We start from the raw sequence: 22,375 nt of genomic DNA on the forward strand, positions 1-22,375 counted from the left end.
AGGCTAAATACAGGAGATAATAATAAAGCTAATGGCAGGCTAAATACAGGAGATAATAATAAAGCTAATGGCAGGCTAAATACAGGAGATAATAATAAAGCTAATGGCATGCTAAATACAGGAGATAATAATAAAGCTAATGGCAGGCTAAATACAGGAGATAATAATAAAGCTAATGGCAGGCTAAATACAGGAGATAATAATAAAGCTAATGAAAGGCTAAATACAGGAACTAATAATAAAGCTAACGGCAGGCTAAATACAGGAGATAATAATAAAGCTAACGGCAGGCTAAATACAGGATATAATAATAAAGCTAACGGCAGGCTAAATACAGGAGATAATAATAAAGCTAATGGCAGGCTAAATACAGGAGATAATAATAAAGCTAATGTCAGGCTAAATACAGGAGATAATAATAAAGCTAATGGCAGGCTAAATACAGGAGATAATAATAAAGCTAATGGCAGGCTAAATACAGGAGATAATAATAAAGCTAATGGCAGGCTAAATACAGGAGATAATAATAAAGCTAACGGCAGGCTAAATACAGGATATAATAATAAAGCTAATGGCAGGCTAAATACAGGAGATAATAATAAAGCTAATGGCAGGCTAAATACAGGAGATAATAATAAAGCTAACGGCAGGCTAAATACAGGATATAATAATAAAGCTAATGGCAGGCTAAATACAGGAACTAATAATAAAGCTAACGGCAGGCTAAATACAGGAGATAATAATAAAGCTAACGGCAGGCTAAATACAGGAGATAATAATAAAGCTAATGGCAGGCTAAATACAGGAGATAATAATAAAGCTAATGGCAGGCTAAATACAGGAGATAATAATAAAGCTAATGGCAGGCTAAATACAGGAGATAATAATAAAGCTAATGGCAGGCTAAATACAGGAGATAATAATAAAGCTAATGGCAGGCTAAATACAGGAGATAATAATAAAGCTAATGGCAGGCTAAATACAGGAGATAATAATAAAGCTAACGGCAGGCTAAATACAGGAGATAATAATAAAGCTAACGGCAGGCTAAATACAGGAGATAATAATAAAGCTAACGGCAGGCTAAATACAGGATATAATAATAAAGCTAATGGCAGGCTAAATACAGGAGATAATAATAAAGCTAATGACAGGCTAAATACAGGAGATAATAATAAAGCTAATGGCAGGCTAAATACAGCAACTAATAATAAAGCTAATGGCAGGCTAAATACAGGAGATAATAATAAAGCTAATGGCAGGCTAAATACAGGAACTAATAATAAAGCTAATGGCAGGCTAAATACAGGAGATAATAATAAAGCTAATGGCAGGCTAAATACAGGAGATAATAATAAAGCTAATGGCAGGCTAAATACAGGAGATAATAATAAAGCTAATGGCAGGCTAAATACAGGAGATAATAATAAAGCTAACGGCAGGCTAAATACAGGAGATAATAATAAAGCTAACGGCAGGCTAAATACAGGATATAATAATAAAGCTAATGGCAGGCTAAATACAGGAGATAATAATAAAGCTAATGGCAGGCTAAATACAGGAGATAATAATAAAGCTAATGGCAGGCTAAATACAGGAACTAATAATAAAGCTAATGGCAGGCTAAATACAGGAGATAATAATAAAGCTAATGGCAGGCTAAATACAGGAGATAATAATAAAGCTAATGGCAGGCTAAATACAGGAGATAATAATAAAGCTAATGGCAGGCTAAATACAGGAGATAATAATAAAGCTAATGGCAGGCTAAATACAGGAACTAATAATAAAGCTAATGGCAGGCTAAATACAGGAGATAATAATAAAGCTAATGGCAGGCTAAATACAGGAGATAATAATAAAGCTAATGGCAGGCTAAATACAGGAACTAATAATAAAGCTAATGGCAGGCTAAATACAGGAGATAATAATAATGCTAATGGCAGGCTAAATACAGGAGATAATAATAAAGCTAATGGCAGGCTAAATACAGGAGATAATAATAAAGCTAATGGCAGGCTAAATACAGGAACTAATAATAAAGCTAATGGCAGGCTAAATACAGGAGATAATAATAAAGCTAATGGCAGGCTAAATACAGGAGATAATAATAAAGCTAATGGCAGGCTAAATACAGGATATGATAATAAAGCTAACGGCAGGCTAAATACAGGAGATAATAATAAAGCTAATGGCAGGCTAAATACAGGAGATAATAATAAAGCTAATGGCAGGCTAAATACAGGAGATAATAATAAAGCTAATGGCAGGCTAAATACAGGAGATAATAATAAAGCTAATGGCAGGCTAAATACAGGAGATAATAATAAAGCTAACGGCAGGCTAAATACAGGATATAATAATAAAGCTAATGGCAGGCTAAATACAGGAACTAATAATAAAGCTAATGGCAGGCTAAATACAGGAGATAATAATAAAGCTAACGGCAGGCTAAATACAGGAGATAATAATAAAGCTAATGGCAGGCTAAATACAGGAGATAATAATAAAGCTAATGGCAGGCTAAATACAGGAGATAATAATAAAGCTAATGCCAGGCTAAATACAGGAGATAATAATAAAGCTAATGGCAGGCTAAATACAGGAGATAATAATAAAGCTAATGGCAGGCTAAATACAGGAGATAATAATAAAGCTAATGGCAGGCTAAATACAGGAGATAATAATAAAGCTAACGGCAGGCTAAATACAGGAGATAATAATAAAGCTAACGGCAGGCTAAATACAGGATATAATAATAAAGCTAATGGCAGGCTAAATACAGGAGATAATAATAAAGCTAATGGCAGGCTAAATACAGGAGATAATAATAAAGCTAATGGCAGGCTAAATACAGGAACTAATAATAAAGCTAATGGCAGGCTAAATACAGGAGATAATAATAAAGCTAATGGCAGGCTAAATACAGGAACTAATAATAAAGCTAATGGCAGGCTAAATACAGGAGATAATAATAAAGCTAATGTCAGGCTAAATACAGGAGATAATAATAAAGCTAATGGCAGGCTAAATACAGGAGATAATAATAAAGCTAATGGCAGGCTAAATACAGGAGATAATAATAAAGCTAATGGCAGGCTAAATACAGGAGATAATAATAAAGCTAACGGCAGGCTAAATACAGGATATAATAATAAAGCTAATGGCAGGCTAAATACAGGAACTAATAATAAAGCTAATGGCAGGCTAAATACAGGAGATAATAATAAAGCTAACGGCAGGCTAAATACAGGAGATAATAATAAAGCTAATGGCAGGCTAAATACAGGAGATAATAATAAAGCTAATGGCAGGCTAAATACAGGAGATAATAATAAAGCTAATGGCAGGCTAAATACAGGAGATAATAATAAAGCTAATGGCAGGCTAAATACAGGAGATAATAATAAAGCTAATGGCAGGCTAAATACAGGAGATAATAATAAAGCTAATGGCAGGCTAAATACAGGAGATAATAATAAAGCTAACGGCAGGCTAAATACAGGAGATAATAATAAAGCTAACGGCAGGCTAAATACAGGATATAATAATAAAGCTAATGGCAGGCTAAATACAGGAGATAATAATAAAGCTAATGGCAGGCTAAATACAGGAGATAATAATAAAGCTAATGGCAGGCTAAATACAGGAACTAATAATAAAGCTAATGGCAGGCTAAATACAGGAGATAATAATAAAGCTAATGGCAGGCTAAATACAGGAACTAATAATAAAGCTAATGGCAGGCTAAATACAGGAGATAATAATAAAGCTAATGGCAGGCTAAATACAGGAGATAATAATAAAGCTAATGGCAGGCTAAATACAGGAACTAATAATAAAGCTAATGGCAGGCTAAATACAGGAGATAATAATAAAGCTAATGGCAGGCTAAATACAGGAACTAATAATAAAGCTAATGGCAGGCTAAATACAGGAGATAATAATAAAGCTAATGGCAGGCTAAGGGCATCATTCATCATTCTAAAGAGATGTGACAGAGTGAGGCCTGCTTTCTCCTGGCTCACTGACCTGAGAGAAGAGAGGAGAAGAGGAGAGAGAGAACAGAAGGTAGAGATAGAGATGAGAAGCATCACACAGCTCCTCTCACTCTCTCTCTCCCCCTCTCTCTCTCTCCCCTCTCTGTCTCTCTCTCTCCCTCTCTCTCTCTCTCCCCCTCTCTCTCTCTCCCCTCTCTGTCTCTCTCTCTCCCTCTCTCTCTCTCTCCCCCTCTCTCTCTCTCCCCTCTCTGTCTCTCTCTCTCCCTCTCTCTCTCTCTCTCTCTCTCTCTCTGTCTCTCTCTCTCTCTCTTCCTCTCTCTCTCTCTCTCTCCCTATCTCTCTCTGTCTCTCTCTCTCTCTCTCTCTCACTCTCTCTCTCTCTCTCTCTCTTTCTCTGTCTCTGTCTCTGTCTCTCTCTCTCTCTCAAGGGGTAGCCATTCTGATCATCCCAGACCAGATGGGGCTCTAAAGGCCCTGGGTTTACTCCCAAATGGCACCCTATTCCCTATGTAGTGCACTACTTTAGACCAGGGCCTATAAGGTACCATTTGGGACACAGATACTCTGGTGTTGTGCTGCCTGGGACTTGTAGCTGTAAAAGGAGGGAGGAGTGCAGCAGCAGCACATATATACAGGACATAAAGGAGATGACATGTGGAGAGTGGTAGCTTTGTTCTGCTGTGTGAGGAGGGGATTTATTGGCAAGTGCTTTTAGGGGAGAGAGGACAGTAGAACGGTGTCCTGCATGGTGGAGGGATTTGATCCGGGCTCCGCTGCATATGCTGCTTTGGAGTGGATTACACTGATCCAACTTAATGCCTAAGACCATGAAATGATTAATAACTACAGGAGCTGGGGCTGGGGTATAGGACTGGGGATAGCCTTGGGCTGTGTGGGGCTGGGGTATAGGGCTGGGGCTAGTCTAGGGCTGTGTGGGGCTGGGTTATAGGGGTGGGACTAGTCTAGGGCTGTGTGGGGCTGGGTTATAGGGCTGGGGCTAGCCTGGGCTGTGTGGGGCTGGGGTATAGGGCTGGGGCTAGCCTGGGCTGTGTGGGGCTGGGGTATAGGGCTGGGGCTAGTCTGGGCTGTGTGGGGCTGGGGTATAGGGCTGGGGCTAGTCTGGGCTGTGTGGGGCTGGGGCATCAGGCTGGGGCTAGCCTATGGCTGGGCCTGATATAGGACTGGGATGATATAGGGCTGGGATGATATAGGGCTGGGGATGATATAGGGCTGGGATGATATAGGGCTGGGGATGATATAGGGCTGGGATGATATAGGGCTGGGATGATATAGGGCTGGGGATGATATAGGGCTGGGGATGATATAGGGCTGGGATGATATAGGGCTGGGATGATATAGGGCTGGGGATGATATAGGGCTGGGATGATATAGGGCTGGGATGATATAGGACTGGGGATGATATAGGGCTGGGGATGATATAGGGCTGGGATGATATAGGGCTGGGATGATATAGGGCTGGGGATGATATAGAGCTGGGCCTGATATAGGGCTGGGCCTGATATAGGGCTGGGATGATATAGGGCTGGGATGATATAGGGCTGGGATGATATAGTGCTGGGGATGATATAGGGCTGGGGATGATATAGGGCTGGGGATGATATAGGGCTGGGGCAGGGATGATATAGGGCTGGGGATGATATAGGCTGGGATGATATAGGACTGGGGATGATATAGTGCTGGGGATGATATAGGGCTGGGGATGATATAGGGCTGGGGCAGGGATGATATAGGGCTGGGGATGATATAGGGCTGGGGATGATATAGGGCTGGGGCAGGGATGATATAGGGCTGGGGATGATATAGGGCTGGGGATGATATAGGGCTGGGATGATATAGGGCTGGGGATGATATAGGGCTGGGATGATATAGGGCTGGGGATGATATAGGGCTGGGATGATATAGGGCTGGGATGATATAGGGCTGGGGATGATATAGGGCTGGGATGATATAGGGCTGGGGATGATATAGGGCTGGGATGATATAGGGCTGGGATGATATAGGGCTGGGGATGATATAGGGCTGGGGATGATATAGGGCTGGGATGATATAGGGCTGGGATGATATAGGGCTGGGGATGATATAGGGCTGGGATGATAGGGCTGGGATGATATAGGGCTGGGATGATATAGGACTGGGGATGATATAGGGCTGGGGATGATATAGGGCTGGGATGATATAGGGCTGGGATGATATAGGGCTGGGGATGATATAGAGCTGGGCCTGATATAGGGCTGGGCCTGATATAGGGCTGGGATGATATAGGGCTGGGATGATATAGGGCTGGGATGATATAGTGCTGGGGATGATATAGGGCTGGGGATGATATAGGGCTGGGGCAGGGATGATATAGGGCTGGGGATAATATAGGCTGGGATGATATAGGACTGGGGATGATATAGTGCTGGGGATGATATAGGGCTGGGGATGATATAGGGCTGGGGCAGGGATGATATAGGGCTGGGGATGATATAGGGCTGGGGATGATATAGGGCTGGGGCAGGGATGATATAGGGCTGGGGATGATATAGGGCTGGGGATGATATAGGCTGGGATGATATAGGGCTGGGGATGATATAGGCTGGGATGATATAGGGCTGGGGATGATATAGGGCTGGGGATGATATAGGGCTGGGGATGATATAGTGCTGGGGATGATATAGGGCTGGGGATGATATAGGACTGGGATGATATAGGGCTGGGGATGATATAGGGCTGGGGATGATATAGGGCTGGGGCAGGGATGATATAGGGCTGGGGGTGATATAGGCTGGGATGATATAGGGCTGGGATGATATAGGGCTGGGGATGATATAGGGCTGGGGATGATATAGGGCTGGGATGATATAGGGCTGGGGATGATATAGAGCTGGGGATGATATAGGACTGGGGATGATATAGGGCTGGGGATGATATAGGGCTGGGATGATATAGGGCTGGGATGATAGGGCTGGGATGAAATAGGACTGGGGATGATATAGGGCTGGGGATGATATAGGGATGGGGATGATATAGGGCTGGGGATGATATAGGGCTGGGATGATATAGGGCTGGGGATGATATAGGGCTGGGGATGATATAGGGCTGGGATGATATAGGGCTGGGGATGATATAGGGCTGGGGATGATATAGGGCTGGGGATGATCTAGGGCTGGGGATGATCTAGGGATGGGGATGATATAGGGCTGGGGATGATATAGGGCTGGGGTGATATAGGCTGGGATGATATAGGGCTGGGATGATATAGGGCTGGGGATGATATAGGGCTGGGGATGATATAGGGCTGGGATCATATAGGGATGGGATGATATAGGGCTGGGGATGATATAGGGCTGGGGATGATATAGGGCTGGGATGATGTAGGGCTGGGATGATATAGGGCTGGGGCTGGGATGATATAGGGCTGGGGATGATATAGGGCTGGGGATGATATAGGACTGGGATGATATAGGGCTGGGGATGATATAGGGCTGGGATGATATAGGGCTGGGATGATATAGGGCTGGGGATGATATACTCCTGAGTGGCACAGTGGTCTAAGGCACTGCATCGCAGTGCTAACTGTGCCACTAGAGATCCTGGTTCGAATCCAGGCTCTGTCGCAGCCGGCCGCGACCGGGAGACTCATGGGCGGCGCACAATTGGCCCAGCGTCGTCCAGGGTAGGGGAGGGAATGGCCGGCAGGGATGTAGCTCAGTTGACAGAGCATGGCGTTTGCAACGCCAGGGTTGTGGGTTTGATTCCCACGGGGGGGGCAGTATAAAAAAAATAAAAAAATATATATATATGTATTCACTAAAAAACTGTAAGTCGCTCTGGATAAGAGCGTCTGCTAAATGACTTAAATGTAAAATGTAAATGTAAATAGGGCTGGGATGATATAGGGCTGGGATGATATAGGGCTGGGATGATATAGGACTGGGGATGATATAGGGCTGGGATGATATAGGACTGGGATGATATAGGACTGGGATGATATAGGGCTGGGATGATATAGGACTGGGATGATATAGGACTGGGGATGATATAGGGCTGGGATGATATAGGGCTGGGGATGATATAGGGCTGGGGATGATATAGGGCTGGGGATGATATAGGGCTGGGGATGATACAGGACTGGGATGATATAGGGCTGGGATGATATAGGGCTGGGATGATATAGGGCTGGGGATGATATAGGACTGGGATGATATAGGACTGGGGATGATATAGGGCTGGGGATGATATAGGGCTGGGATGATATAGGGCTGGGATGATATAGGGCTGGGGCTGGGGATGATATAGGGCTGGGGATGATATAGGGCTGGGGATGATATAGGGCTGGGATGATATAGGACTGGGGATGATATAGGGCTGGGGATGATATAGGGCTGGGGATGATATAGGGCTGGGGATGATATAGGGCTGGGGATGATATAGGGCTGGGATGATATAGGGCTGGGATGATATAGGGCTGGGGATGATATAGGGGATGATATAGGGCTGGGGATGATATAGGGCTGGGATGATATAGGGCTGGGGATGATATAGGGGATGATATAGGGCTGGGGATGATATAGGGCTGGGGATGATATAGGGGATGATATAGGGCTGGGGATGATATAGCGCTGGGGATGAGATGTCCAAGGAGAATGGCAAGAATGGTGCAAGCTAACAGGCGGGCCACAAACAGGAAAATGACGGCACAATACAATCTCGGAACACACAACTCGTCGGTCCTTGTCATGGATGGGCTATTGCAGCAGACGACCACAAACAATATCTATGTGAAATATACTGTGTCTGACCATCTATCTGATAACTATCAGTAATCTCTCTCTCTCTCTCTCTCTCGTCCTAACAGAGGCAGTCCAGGATCCCCACATCAGGACAGCCAAGAAGGCTCCTCTCGACCTGGACAGACAGACAGACAACCATTTATTCTGCTACAGCAGTATGGGATCAGGACAGGCAGACAGACGCCCAAGCATCTGACCCAACCACCGCCCTTCTGATCAGGACAGACAGACAGACGACCAAGCATCTGACCCAACCACCGCCCTTCTGATCAGGACAGACAGACAGACGCCCAAGCATCTGACCCGACCAACGCCCTTCTGGAAACCTGTGCCTTCAACCAACTCCATCACATACATATTGTTTTCTGATGGTTTATTTTGTGGAACTCTGCTACAAGATGCAGCTCAAAGCCCCGTGTCCATCTACAGTGCTGTCCTGCCCCCATGGACAACTGGATGCGTCCCAAATGTAGGATAAAGCCAACTGACTACTAACTACTACCCTACTACCCTACAGTACTGACGTCTGCTGTTGTTGGTGGCTTGGGATCGGACTGTTCCGTCTCGGGAGAAACACTCAACTCAACTAAACTCTTAACAGGGCATGCCACCCTTTAATCATCATTCTGAAGTCCTAAACGTGTGTTTTGAAACATTTCAAAAAAAAAAAAAACTTGTGTTAGTGGTTTGCTTCATATTGGAAGGAGGAATCCCTATATGTTCAATACCAGTCAGTCCATCCATACGAATATATTTGGTGTGAAATTGTCACGTTGAAGTAGAACTTGATTAATTTTGTTTATTTTTGTAATGCTGTTTTTTTTCTTTTTTCTCTCTCCTGATTTCTATTTTTCTTAAATGATCATGTGCTCCACTGGACATATCATTTATATCAAAAGAAAATGTAACTGCACTACAAAATACAAAATATGACTAGTGTAAATCAGGGCCAAAGCTATAGTCTATCTCAGATATAGTGCAAGTCAAGGGGAGTCAGGAACACACCGACGTCCCCAACAGAAAATACTGTTTTGTGATGTCTGACCACCTCTGGTAATTTCCCTAAAAAAAAGGGCGATGGACGATCCGTTGGTTTCTACGTCAGGGGATTTAAATCTGAAGTAGTAACTTAGCCATTCTCTACGTCAGGGGATTTAAATCTGAAGTAGTAACTTAGCCATTCTCTACGTCAGGGGATTTAAATCTGAAGTAGTAATTTAGCCATTCTCTACGTCAGGGGATTTAAATCTGAAGTAGTAACTTAGCCATTCTCTACGTCAGGGGATTTAAATCTGAAGTAGTAATTTAGCCATTCTCTACGTCAGAGGATTTAAATCTGAAGTAGTAACTTAGCCATTCTCTACCTTCCTGTGGCCTGTTCTTCTTGCAGAGCATCAAGTAATGTTGTACTTATTCCTGCATATCAAGGCATTATGAGGTGTGTGTGTGTGTGTGAGTGTGTGAGTGTGTGTGTGTGTGTGTGTGAGTGCGTGCGTGTGTGTGTGTGAGTGTGAGTGTGTGTGTGTGTGTGTGTGTGTGAGTGCGTGTTTGATCTGAATGAAGGTTTCCAGATAGACTGTTTCAGCAGTGTTGAGTTGTGACACCTGTAATACCCTTTAAGCTGCTATCCTTGTACAGTGCAGACTGGGGGCCTGATGTTAACCAGCCTTATTCCTTAGCGATTTAATCCCACTGGTGCCCATCAAATTAGCAATCCATAGTCCATCCCCATAGATATCCATAGTCCATCCCCATAGATATCCATAGTCCATCCCCATAGATATCCATAGTCCATCCCCATAGATATCCATAGTCCATCCCCATAGATATCCATAGTCCATACCCATAGATATCCATAGTCCATACCCATAGATATCCATAGTCCATCCCCATAGATATCCATAGTCCATCCCCATAGATATCCATAGTCCATCCCCATAGATATCCATAGTCCATCCCCATAGATATCCATAGTCCATCCCCATAGATATCCATAGTCCATCCCCATAGATATCCATAGTCCATCCCCATAGATATCCATAGTCCATCCCCATAGATATCCATAGTCCATACCCATAGATATCCATAGTCCATACCCATAGATATCCATAGTCCATCCCGCTCCATACTGCACCTCAGTCAGATCAATCTATACTATAAATAACCACAGGAACCTTTGCATTTTAGTCATTTAGCAGACGCTCTTATCCAGAGCGATTTACGGTTAAGTGAGTGCATACATTTTCATACATTCGCCAGACACCGTCCATTTGATCGTTCAAAAACCACAACACTCAAATCAATCAATTGATAAATCCATCAATCGTCCAATGAATGAGTCTCAGAAGCACACTTTGGCTGAATTGAAAAATCAACCCGCATTGCAGTATTTACTCAGTACCATATCTTCAGAGGAACAGGCTTCTCTGCGGTCCAGTACTTGGTACTAGCATATAGTAATAACATAGTACAAACAAAGTACTAATACACAGTGAATCGCAACTGAGTAAATATTCCTGTGCGGAAGGGTTGATTGAATATGGCTCTACAACCTTCCTTCCCCATCTCCACCCAGGCCAGAGGTGTTAAGCGTCTATGATCCCGTAAGCCATAATGCCATTGTCTCTACAACCTTCCTTCCCCATCTCCACCCAGGCCAGAGGTGTTAAGCGTCTATGATCCCGTAAGCCATAATGCCATTGTTAGGGGGAGAAGAGATGCTGAGCACCTCCAAATGAAGGTACACGTTGTATTTAAGGGTGCTGCGTAGTACCGGACTTAACATCTGCTTGTCTCTATTCAAATTGAATTCCACAAGTGTAACACCAACTGTCACTGAGGTAGTGTTCTCCCTGAGAGCCAGCCAGCCGTCCTGTCCCAATCCGCTAGTAGGGTAGTGTTCTCCCTGTGAGCCAGCCAGCCGTCCTGTCCCAATCCGCTAGTAGGGTAGTGTTCTCCCTGTGAGCCAGCCAGCCGTCCTGTCCCAATCCGCTAGTAGAGAACGCTGTCTCTATCTCTCTGTCTGTCTGTGAGAATGGATTAACCTTATGTCTGTGTGTGGAGCAACCTCCATCTCTATGCGTCTCTAATGGCACCCTATTTCCTATGTAGTGCACTACTTTTGACCAGGGCCCATAGTGCCAAAAGTAGTGTACACTGGGATTTACTTTGACCAGTAGGGCTCTGGTCAAAAGTAGTGCACTATATAGGGAATAGGGTGCCATTCTCTGGTCTAAAGTAGTGCACTATAAAGGGAATAGGGTGTCATTCTCTGGTCTAAAGTAGTGCACTATATAGGGAATAGGGTGCCATTCTCTGGTCTAAAGTAGTGCACTATATAGGGAATAGGGTGCCATTTGGCACACAGCCTGATCTCCATCCATCCAGTACCTTTGTTAAGATGTTCCTCCTAAAACAAAGCTGCCAAACTGGTTTGAAGCCAAAAGTCATGTTTCTCTGTATGTTTAACTGGTTTAAGTGTTTCAGTTTAAACCTCGTCCCTTTAAATGTTACATTGTGTTTTTATTCGAAAATCCTATTTGTTAAATTGTTGATATCTTCAGAAGATCATAAGAGTTGTGGAATAAACTGAAATAAATCAAGATGTGGTTGTTTTGTTGTTGATTGAATGCTGCTACATGGACATTTCTCATTTGGGAAAAAGTCAGTCCCCCGTCCTCTCTCCTCCGTCCTCTCTCTCCTCCGTCCCCTCTCTCCTCCGTCCTCTCTCTCCTCCGTCCCCTCTCTCCTCCGTCCCCTCTCTCCTCCGTCCCCTCTCTCCTCCGTCCTCTCTCTCCTCCGTCCCCTCTCTCCTCCGTCCTCTCTCTCCTCCGTCCTCTCTCTCCTCCGTGACCCGGAAACCGATAAGTGGTGGAGTGGTCGAGCAGTGTGTCCATTCATTAGTAGGTAAACAGAAGACGGCCCTCCCCTCCTCCATAGCCTCCTTTTGGCAAAGGAAGCACGAGTGTATCCTACCAGGAAGAGTTTTGATATCTGCCACACCCCCTTTTCATTCAGCTGTTGTATTGTCAGAGAAGAAAAGCGTGCTCACATTTAAAAACCATATGCTACTTATCCTTTAACATAGAAAATTTCTTGCACAACTAACTTCATTTGTTTTGATCACTTTATGCATTTATTTTGGGATCCAGCCCTGTAAACGTCATTTGCCTGATGACGTGCGAGTGAAGAAGGAGCTTCTCATTTCATACAAGCACAGTTTCATCCACGTCCACTCTCCTCGCCGCCTCTCCTCGATTACCTTTGACCTTTTTTTTTCAAAAGAGAGGTCGAGAGAGGACGCAGGAGTTGAGCAAATCTATTTGAGAAAAGACCATTGACGTTATAAATACATGTGTCTCAGCTGCCTCTGGGTGGCGACATTTACCACCGTTCCATATGGATGGCATGGAAAGAGGAAGGACTACTAGAGATTTTGTGGCACTACCAACCAAACACTATCATGTTTGGATATTTGTTTCTGAAGCATAAGCCGTCATACTAAATCATTGGAATCTCAATGGAGAATTCAAAACTGTCTGCTTTTCTCATTCGAAGCAGTCTTTATTATAAGCCCTATAGTAAAGGGTCTAGGGCCTTGATAAAGCAGTCTTTATTATAAGCCCTATAGTAAAGGGTCTAGGGCCTTGATAAAGCAGTCTTTATTATAAGCCATATAGTAAAGGGTCTAGGGCCTTGGTAAAGCAGTCTTTATTATAAGCCCTATAGTAAAGGGTCTAGGGCCTTGGTAAAGCAGTCTTTATTATAAGCCCTATAGTAAAGGGTCTAGGGCCTTGATAAAGCAGTCTTTATTATAAGCCCTATAGTAAAGGGTCTAGGGCCTTGGTAAAGCAGTCTTTATTATAAGCCCTATAGTAAAGGGTCTAGGGCCTTGATAAAGCAGTCTTTATTATAAGCCATATAGTAAAGGGTCTAGGGCCTTGATAAAGCAGTCTTTATTATAAGCCCTATAGTAAAGGGTCTAGGGCCTTGATAAAGCAGTCTTTATTATAAGCCCTATAGTAAAGGGTCTAGGGCCTTGGTAAAGCAGTCTTTATTATAAGCCCTATAGTAAAGGGTCTAGGGCCTTGGTAAAGCAGTCTTTATTATAAGCCCTATAGTAAAGGGTCTAGGGCCTTGGTAAAGCAGTCTTTATTATAAGCCCTATAGTAAAGGGTCTAGGGCCTTGGTGATAATACAGTAACAATAGGTTATTTAGGGTAAAAAGTGTAGACTGACTCTATAATATTAACTCTGAAAATTAGTCAATGCATTTGATTTAGATATAATTGTGAAAGACATACCTGTGCAGTGCTCAGGCTGGGCAGAATAAAGTTACTCTCTCCTTCCTGACCGGATATCTTTTCAGGTGAAATATCAACCACTTTTAAAATACCGGTAAGTAAATACGTTGCATCAGCTAAGTATATGACCAAACACGCTTTTGTACCGTTTTAAATAAAAGTGTGACTTTCGCTATCACGAACAACGTCGCTAGCTGGCAAAGTTATCCACCTGATGAAGACGTTTCCAACCTTCACCTGAAGACGACGACTAGACCGACCGCTGCCGCCTGCTGGATCTCAATACGGCCTGGTGTTTGGACGGTTCATGTAGCTTCATCACTTTGGCTACATCCTGCATGAAAAATCATTACACAAGATTATTTGCCATTACATGAACAGAAAACGTTTGCCAGTTTGCTAACAGACATTTCTAAAGGATTTCAAAGGTAAGAAAGCAACATAACAAGTAGCTAACAGTAGCTAAAACGTTTGCTAGCTAGCGGCATTAGCTAGCTAATCATCAGCGCCTAACGTTAACGTCAGCCATCGGGTTGCTAGGTAGCCATCTTTTTGAAACCCGTTATAACCCAAACAATGGGGAAGAGGAACAACTCGGTTAACCAGTGTGGTGTCGCGTTTACCATCCATCAGGAGGATGTCCAGTCGAGGCTGTGCGGGTCCCCGGAGGAAGCGGGACATCGAGGAGCATCAGAAGGAGAGAAGGCGGGCTCTGCAGGCCCGACACCGAGCCAACCTAGCCACCTTGTTCGAGACACTGAAAACCGTCGTCTGTCCCACATCCTACAAGATGCCTGCTAAGGTATCTAAATGGATGCCTCTCCTTTGTGTGTAGCTGCTGTTGCGAAAACATTTTTGGTCAGCTACTATAGAGCAACTAGTTAGCTAGATAACTGTTGCTGGGTAGAGAGAGAGGGTGTGATTTTGGGCTAGCTAGCTAATGTACTCACAGTGGGTTTTAGGGTGACCCCATTTCCCTGCTTTTGCGAGACAAGTCCCGTATTTTGGCACTTTTTCACGCGTCCCACAACCAAGCAGTTATGTCCCGCATTTTATCAAATTCAAACAGCACTAATTTAGAAAAAAAAATGTCGATTTGTCTGTATTTCGGTCAGTTGCTAGTAAGATTTAGAAGCTGTTCAGGGTCATGTTGGTTCCAGACTTGGTGTATTGGTACTGCTTGCAATGCGGTAGAGAGAACAGTCTATGACTTGGGTGGCTGGAGTCTTTGACCATTTTTAGAGCCTTCCTCTGACACTGCCTGGTAGCCAGGGAGCTTGGCCCCAGTGATGTACTAGGCCGTACGCACTACCCTCTGTAGCGCCTTGTGGTCAGATGCCAAGCAGTTGCCATACCAAGCAGTGATGCAGCCAGTCAAGATGCTCTCAATGGTGCAGCTGTATAACTTTTTGAGGATGTTTATTTTTTATTTTTAACCTTTATTTAACTAGGCAAGTCAGTTAAGAACAAATTATTATTTACAATGACGGCCTACACCGGCCAAACCCGGACGACTCTGGGCCAATTGTGCACCGCTCTTTGGGACTCCCAATCACGGCCAGTTGTGAGACAGCCTCAAGCACTGAGATGCAGTGCCTTAGACCGCTGCGCCACTCGGGAGCCCATGTGATGGCCCATGCCAAATCTTGTCAGCCTCCTGAGGTGTCGTGTCCTCTTCAGGACTGTGTTGGTGTGTGTGGACCATGATGATTCATGTGGACACAGAGGAACTTGAAGCTCTCAACCTGCTCCAATACAGCCCCGTGTGTGTGCTTGACCCTCCGTTTCCTGTAGTCCACCATCAGCTCCTTTGTCTTGCTGACGTTGAGGAAGAGGTTGTTGTTCTGGCACCACACTGCCAGGTCTCTGACCTCCTCCCTATAGGCTGTCTCATTCATCGTCAGTGATCAGGCCTAACACTTTCGTGTCGCCAGGCAAACTTGATGAGTGTTCCAGCCCCTACTGGATTGGCCGTTGATACCTAGTAGCAGTACCTAGCATGCTTGTTAATTTGCTAGCACCCAGATGAGGGCGAGGCTAGCGTGGCTAACGCTGATATGGATCCCCTGTAAGCTAGCAATATGTGCGTGCTTCAATCTGAAATATCGGACTTTCGTCAGTTGATCAGAAAACCTTAAATAATATCACACAATGGCCACTATCTCTGTTTCCATTAACCCATTAGAGCCCTGTCTGTTTCCATTAACCCATTAGAGCCCTGTCTGTTTCCATTAACCCATAACAGCCCTGTCTGTTTCCATTAACCCATTAGAGCCCTTTCTGTTTCCATTAACCCATTAGAGCCCTGTCTGTTTCCATTAACCAATAATAGCCCTGTCTGTTTCCATTAACCCATAAGAGCCCTGTCTGTTTCCATTAACCCATAAGAGCCCTGTCTGTTTCCATTACCCATTAGAGCCCTGTCTGTTTCCATTAACCCATTAGAGCCCTGTCTGTTTCCATTAACCCATTAGAGCCCTGTCTGTTTCCATTAACCCATAACAGCCCTGTCTGTTTCCGTTAACCCATTAGAGCCCTGTCTGTTTCCATTAACCCATTAGAGCCCTGTCTGTTTCCATTAACCCATTAGAGCCCTGTCTGTTTCCATTAACCCATTAGAGCCCTGTCTGTTTCCATTAACCCATTAGAGCCCTGTCTGTTTCCATTAACCCATAACAGCCCTGTCTGTTTCCATTAACCCATTAGAGCCCTGTCTGTTTCCATTAACCCATTAGAGCCCTGTCTGTTTCCATTAACCCATTAGAGCCCTGTCTGTTTCCATTAACCCATTAGAGCCCTGTCTGTTTCCATTAACCCATAACAGCCCTGTCTGTTTCCATTAACCCATTAGAGCCCTGTCTGTTTCCATTAACCCATTAGAGCCCTGTCTGTTTCCATTAACCCATTAGAGCCCTGTCTGTTTCCATTAACCCATTAGAGCCCTGTCTGTTTCCATTAACCCATTAGAGCCCTGTCTGTTTCCATTAACCCATAACAGCCCTGTCTGTTTCCATTAACCCATAACAGCCCTGTCTGTTTCCATTAACCCATTAGAGCCCTGTCTGTTTCCATTAACCCATTAGAGCCCTGTCTGTTTCCATTAACCCATTAGATCCCTGTCTGTTTCCATTAACCCATAAGAGCCCTGTCTGTTTCCATTAACCCATTAGAGCCTGTCTGTTTCCATTAACCCATTAGAGCCCTGTCTGTTTCCATTAACCCATAACAGCCCTGTCTGTTTCCATGAACCCATTAGAGCCCTGTCTGTTTCCATTAACCCATTAGAGCCCTGTCTGTTTCCATTAACCCATTAGAGCCCCGTCTGTTTCCATTAACCCATTAGAGCCCTGTCTGTTTCCATTAACCCATTAGAGCCCTGTCTGTTTCCATTAACCCATAACAGCCCTGTCTGTTTCCATTAACCCATTAGAGCCCTTTCTGTTTCCATTAACCCATTAGAGCCCTGTCTGTTTCCATTAACCAATAATAGCCCTGTCTGTTTCCATTAACCCATAAGAGCCCTGTCTGTTTCCATTAACCCATAAGAGCCCTGTCTGTTTCCATTACCCATTAGAGCCCTGTCTGTTTCCATTACCCATTAGAGCCCTGTCTGTTTCCATTAACCCATTAGAGCCCTGTCTGTTTCCATTAACCCATTACAGCCCTGTCTGTTTCCATTAACCCATTAGAGCCCTGTCTGTTTCCATTAACCCATTAGAGCCCTGTCTGTTTCCATTAACCCATTAGAGCCCTGTCTGTTTCCATTAACCCATTAGAGCCCTGTCTGTTTCCATTAACCCATTAGAGCCCTGTCTGTTTCCATTAACCCATAACAGCCCTGTCTGTTTCTATTAACCCATTAGAGCCCTGTCTGTTTCCATTAACCCATTAGAGCCCTGTCTGTTTCCATTAACCCATTAGAGCCCTGTCTGTTTCCATTAACCCATTAGAGCCCTGTCTGTTTCCATTAACCCATAACAGCCCTGTCTGTTTCCATTAACCCATTAGAGCCCTGTCTGTTTCCATTAACCCATTAGAGCCCTGTCTGTTTCCATTAACCCATTAGAGCCCTGTCTGTTTCCATTAACCCATTAGAGCCCTGTCTGTTTCCATTAACCCATTAGAGCCCTGTCTGTTTCCATTAACCCATTAGAGCCCTGTCTGTTTCCATTAACCCATAACAGCCCTGTCTGTTTCCATTAACCCATAACAGCCCTGTCTGTTTCTATTAACCCATTAGAGCCCTGTCTGTTTCCATTAACCCATTAGAGCCCTGTCTGTTTCCATTAACCCATTAGATCCCTGTCTGTTTCCATTAACCCATAAGAGCCCTGTCTGTTTCCATTAACCCATTAGAGCCTGTCTGTTTCCATTAACCCATTAGAGCCCTGTCTGTTTCCATTAACCCATAACAGCCCTGTCTGTTTCCATGAACCCATTAGAGCCCTGTCTGTTTCCATTAACCCATTAGAGCCCTGTCTGTTTCCATTAACCCATTAGAGCCCTGTCTGTTTCCATTAACCCATTAGAGCCCTGTCTGTTTCCATTAACCCATTAGAGCCCTGTCTGTTTCCATTAACCCATTAGAGCCCTGTCTGTTTCCATTAACCCATAAGAGCCCTGTCTGTTTCCATTAACCCATTAGAGCCCTGTCTGTTTCCATTAACCCATTAGAGCCCTGTCTGTTTCCATTAACCCATTAGAGCCCTGTCTGTTTCCATTAACCCAAAACAGCCCTGTCTGTTTCCATGAACCCATAACAGCCCTGTCTGTTTCCATTAACCCATTAGAGCCCTGTCTGTTTCCATTAACCCATAACAGCCCTGTCTGTTTCCATTAACCCATTAGAGCCCTGTCTTTTTCCATGAACCCATTAGAGCCCTGTCTGTTTCCATTAACCCATAACAGCCCTGTCTGTAGCCCGCAAAAGCCAGCATTAATAGAATATGTCATAATTTACTAATATTTGGCAAGTTCTAATAGTCCTCATGTGCCAACGTACCGCCACGGTCCGTGACCTGGTGAAACTTGCACTCCTGTAGATCTGAAATAATATGATGGTGAAATTTGCATCCAGCCAACCAGAAAACCAAGGCGAAGCAATTCAGGCATTCTTTAAAAGTCAGGAAAAGGATCCTGCAAAGAAACATCATTTTTATAGTTGAAAAATAGATTTAGCAGGCAGTAGGCATTTAGAATTAAATGTGGAATGGAGCTTCATAGTTAGGCTACGACCTGTTGACATCACGTTCCCCTTGTACCTTCAAAATGATTCGGCAATCATCGTTTATTCGAAGAACACCGTTTCCATAATTTGTTTTCGCAAATAAAGAAAGTTCGATAAAATATGTTGTCGATCATTAGAAAATGTCTCCTATATCTGCAATTTTCCATTACACGCTATTTTGTTGGAAACCTGCCTACTGTCTTTGATATTAGCTAGATTGGTTTGGTCGACCTGTGAAAGCCGAAGTAACGTTAGCAAGTCGTAACCTCGTGAACAAGCAAATGCGCCGCCCTTGGATTTGGGAAGTTACATTTCCGGCCGTGTGAAAACAGCCATCTTTGATAATCCTGGTAGATCTTCACCTACCTGGTGATGGAGGTAGATCTTCACCTACCTGGTGACGGAGGTAGATCTTCACCTACCTGGTGATGGAGGTAGATATTCACCTACCTGATGATGGAGGTAGATCTTCACCTACCTGGTGATGGAGGTAGATCTTCACCTACCTGGTGATGGAGGTAGATCTTCACCTACCTGGTGATGGAGGTAGATCTTCACCTACCTGGTGATGGAGGTAGATCTTCACCTACCTGGTGATGGAGGTAGATCTTCACCTACCTGGCGATGGAGGTAGATCTTCACCTACCTGGTGATGGAGGTAGATCTTCACCTACCTGGTGATGGAGGTAGATCTTCACCTACCTGGTGATGGAGGTAGATCTTCACTTACCTGGTGATGGAGGTAGATCTTCACCTACCTGGTGATGGAGGTAGATCTTCACCTACCTGGCGATGGAGGTAGATCTTCACCTACCTGGTGATGGAGGTAGATCTTCACCTACCTGGGATAAATTGGTATTTAGGATTTTAAAAAATAAACTTCAGTTGAATGCTTTGAATTTTAAAGTCATTATAATGTTGTCTCATCGATCAGTGGAAGATCTTGGACCATGCCAAAGGATTTCTCAAAGAGCAGGAAGCCTACCTGAGCAGACTGCTGTCACTGAAAGGTGAGAGGAGCCCTCTGCCATTTTGACGTGTACAGCAAAAAACATGTTCTGTGATAAAGTGGTCCGTTTCTATTCACCCGACGTGTTTAGGGATATTCCTCGGCAATGAAGATGGGCCGTGCAGCTTGGATGAAGTCAGGGCAGAGTACCGGAGGCTGCAGTCACACAGCAGGTAGACGACCATTGACAAAACACTAGATACTGGTACTAAGCGTAGGCGGCAGGTAGCCTAGTGGTTATGAGCGTTGTGCCAGTAACTGAAAGGTTGCTGGTTCGAATCCCCGAGCTGGCAAAGTAGGGGGGGAAAAAAATATTCCGTTCTGCCCTTGAGCAAGGCAGTTAACAACACCTGCTCCCTGTGCGCCGATGACATGGACGTTATAAGACGTGGCAGCCCCCTGAAGACACATTTCAGTTGAATGCGTTCAATGCAGCCCCCTGCAGTTAGTTGAATGCAGCCCCCTGCAGTTAGTATAGATGACCACTGGGAGGAGCCATCTACCCATGTTAGTGAACCACTACAGTTATTTACACACGACACACATGTCAAATCAATTTATTGTAGATGTCAATTGGCTTCTTTTTCCAGTCTTACATTAAAACATGTTCCCTCCCTCCCCATTCAGCTCCCTGCGCTCCAGAAGACCTGGTGGTCACAGACGTCATGGTGGGGCTGACGGAGAGGACCTGATTGAGACCAGCGAGGAAGACTCTGTGGAGGAGACTCGGGATGACTCCGCCCCCTCTCAGACGTCCGTCAACTCTCGAACCAACATCCTGGAGTTTGAAGGGTGGGGGATATTTTTAATTTACCGGACATTTGAGAAATTGACCAGACCCATATGCATTGGGTCTGATTTAGGGCGTCCACCCACGGCCCTCAGAATGACACAAATCACATTTAGATTATGGTAATTCACATTAACAGAACACGCAAGTCGAGGATGCAACGACGTGCGCTTCTTCTTAGCGAATTCTGATGTGCACTTTGAACATGTTAGAATAACTGTCCACATTTACTTTTCCTCAGCCAACAAGACGAGTAACGAACAGCTAAATAATAATAATATAATAAGCCATTTAGCAGACGCTTTTATCCAAAGCGACTTACAGTCATGCGTGCATACATTTTTTTTTTGCGTATGGGTGGTCCCGGGGATCGAACCCACTACCTTGGCGTTACAAGCGCCGTGCTCTACCAGCTGAGCTACAGAGGACCACAGACAAATCACCAGCCTATGTCAAGCTAGTAGAGTAGAAAAGATTAGACCACCTATTCTATTGGTCAGCTTGTTGAGAAAGAAATAGGGGAGTTGCAGCGATGGGACAAGACTGTATCTACCAATTGGGCAGAAAAAAGAGAGGAGATCTAATAGGCTACTTTGGAGCAAGGTTAAGACACGCCTCATAATGTGGATTAAAACGTTTCAAGTTTCAAACAATTAAGTATATGTTTACAAAATGCATTACTGCCTTCCAGCTCATTGCAAAGTGGTGTGTCGTAACGCTTGCAACAGTTTGATGCCGCGTTCAAAACTACTCGGGGAAATCTCTTGACTTCTGGTGCGTTCAAGACAACCGGGGAAACTGGGAAACAAACTAGCTCCAAAGCTTCAAAGAAGGTCAACAGTAGCCTCTGCAGCCCTCTGTAGGGGTAGCACCAATATAGCACTGATATGGTGAAAATGATGTAGGCTGTTTATACAGGTTTGGCTTAGAAAGGTGTTTTTTTCGCCTGGTCACGTACAGCTGATGTGTTGTGCGTTGAAGTCCACAAGCGAAGGGAAGAGCAGGAATACAACGTGGCTGCTATGAGAGTGAACTGTGTTTACGCCTGATCACGGGGTGTATTCATTCCTGCCGATTCTGTTGGGGAAAAACGTTTCTTAAAACGGAAGCGAACGGAACAGAACGGGGATAAACATACCTGAATTTGTCCAATAGAAACTCTCGTTTGCAACTGTTGGACTAATGAATACACCCTGTATCAGCTAGATGCAGGCAAGCGTGTGCACGGCGGTGTTGAATGTCACTGTCT

At 44.3% G+C, this 22,375-nt stretch overlaps 1 protein-coding gene across 1 annotated transcript in view; it reads left to right on the top strand.

Annotated features, from left to right (window-relative positions):
• Nucleotides 1–14,737: 14,737 nt before the first annotated feature.
• The window catches only part of LOC311123540 (stimulated by retinoic acid gene 8 protein homolog), a gene marked incomplete at both ends in the record, with an annotated part of 41,529 nt that continues 33,891 nt past the window's right edge, over nucleotides 14,738–22,375 (top strand). The window contains 4 exons of the mRNA XM_084197787.1: nucleotides 14,738–14,902; nucleotides 20,262–20,337; nucleotides 20,428–20,509; nucleotides 20,979–21,128. Of these exons, the coding sequence (XP_084053913.1) occupies nucleotides 14,738–14,902; nucleotides 20,262–20,337; nucleotides 20,428–20,509; nucleotides 20,979–21,128 (473 nt within the window). The remainder of the gene's footprint in view (nucleotides 14,903–20,261; nucleotides 20,338–20,427; nucleotides 20,510–20,978; nucleotides 21,129–22,375) is intronic.

Source organism: Coregonus lavaretus (genome assembly GCF_964263955.1).
Source record: "Coregonus lavaretus genome assembly, contig: HAP1_SCAFFOLD_2625, whole genome shotgun sequence".
Classification (NCBI taxonomy): domain Eukaryota; kingdom Metazoa; phylum Chordata; class Actinopteri; order Salmoniformes; family Salmonidae; genus Coregonus; species Coregonus lavaretus.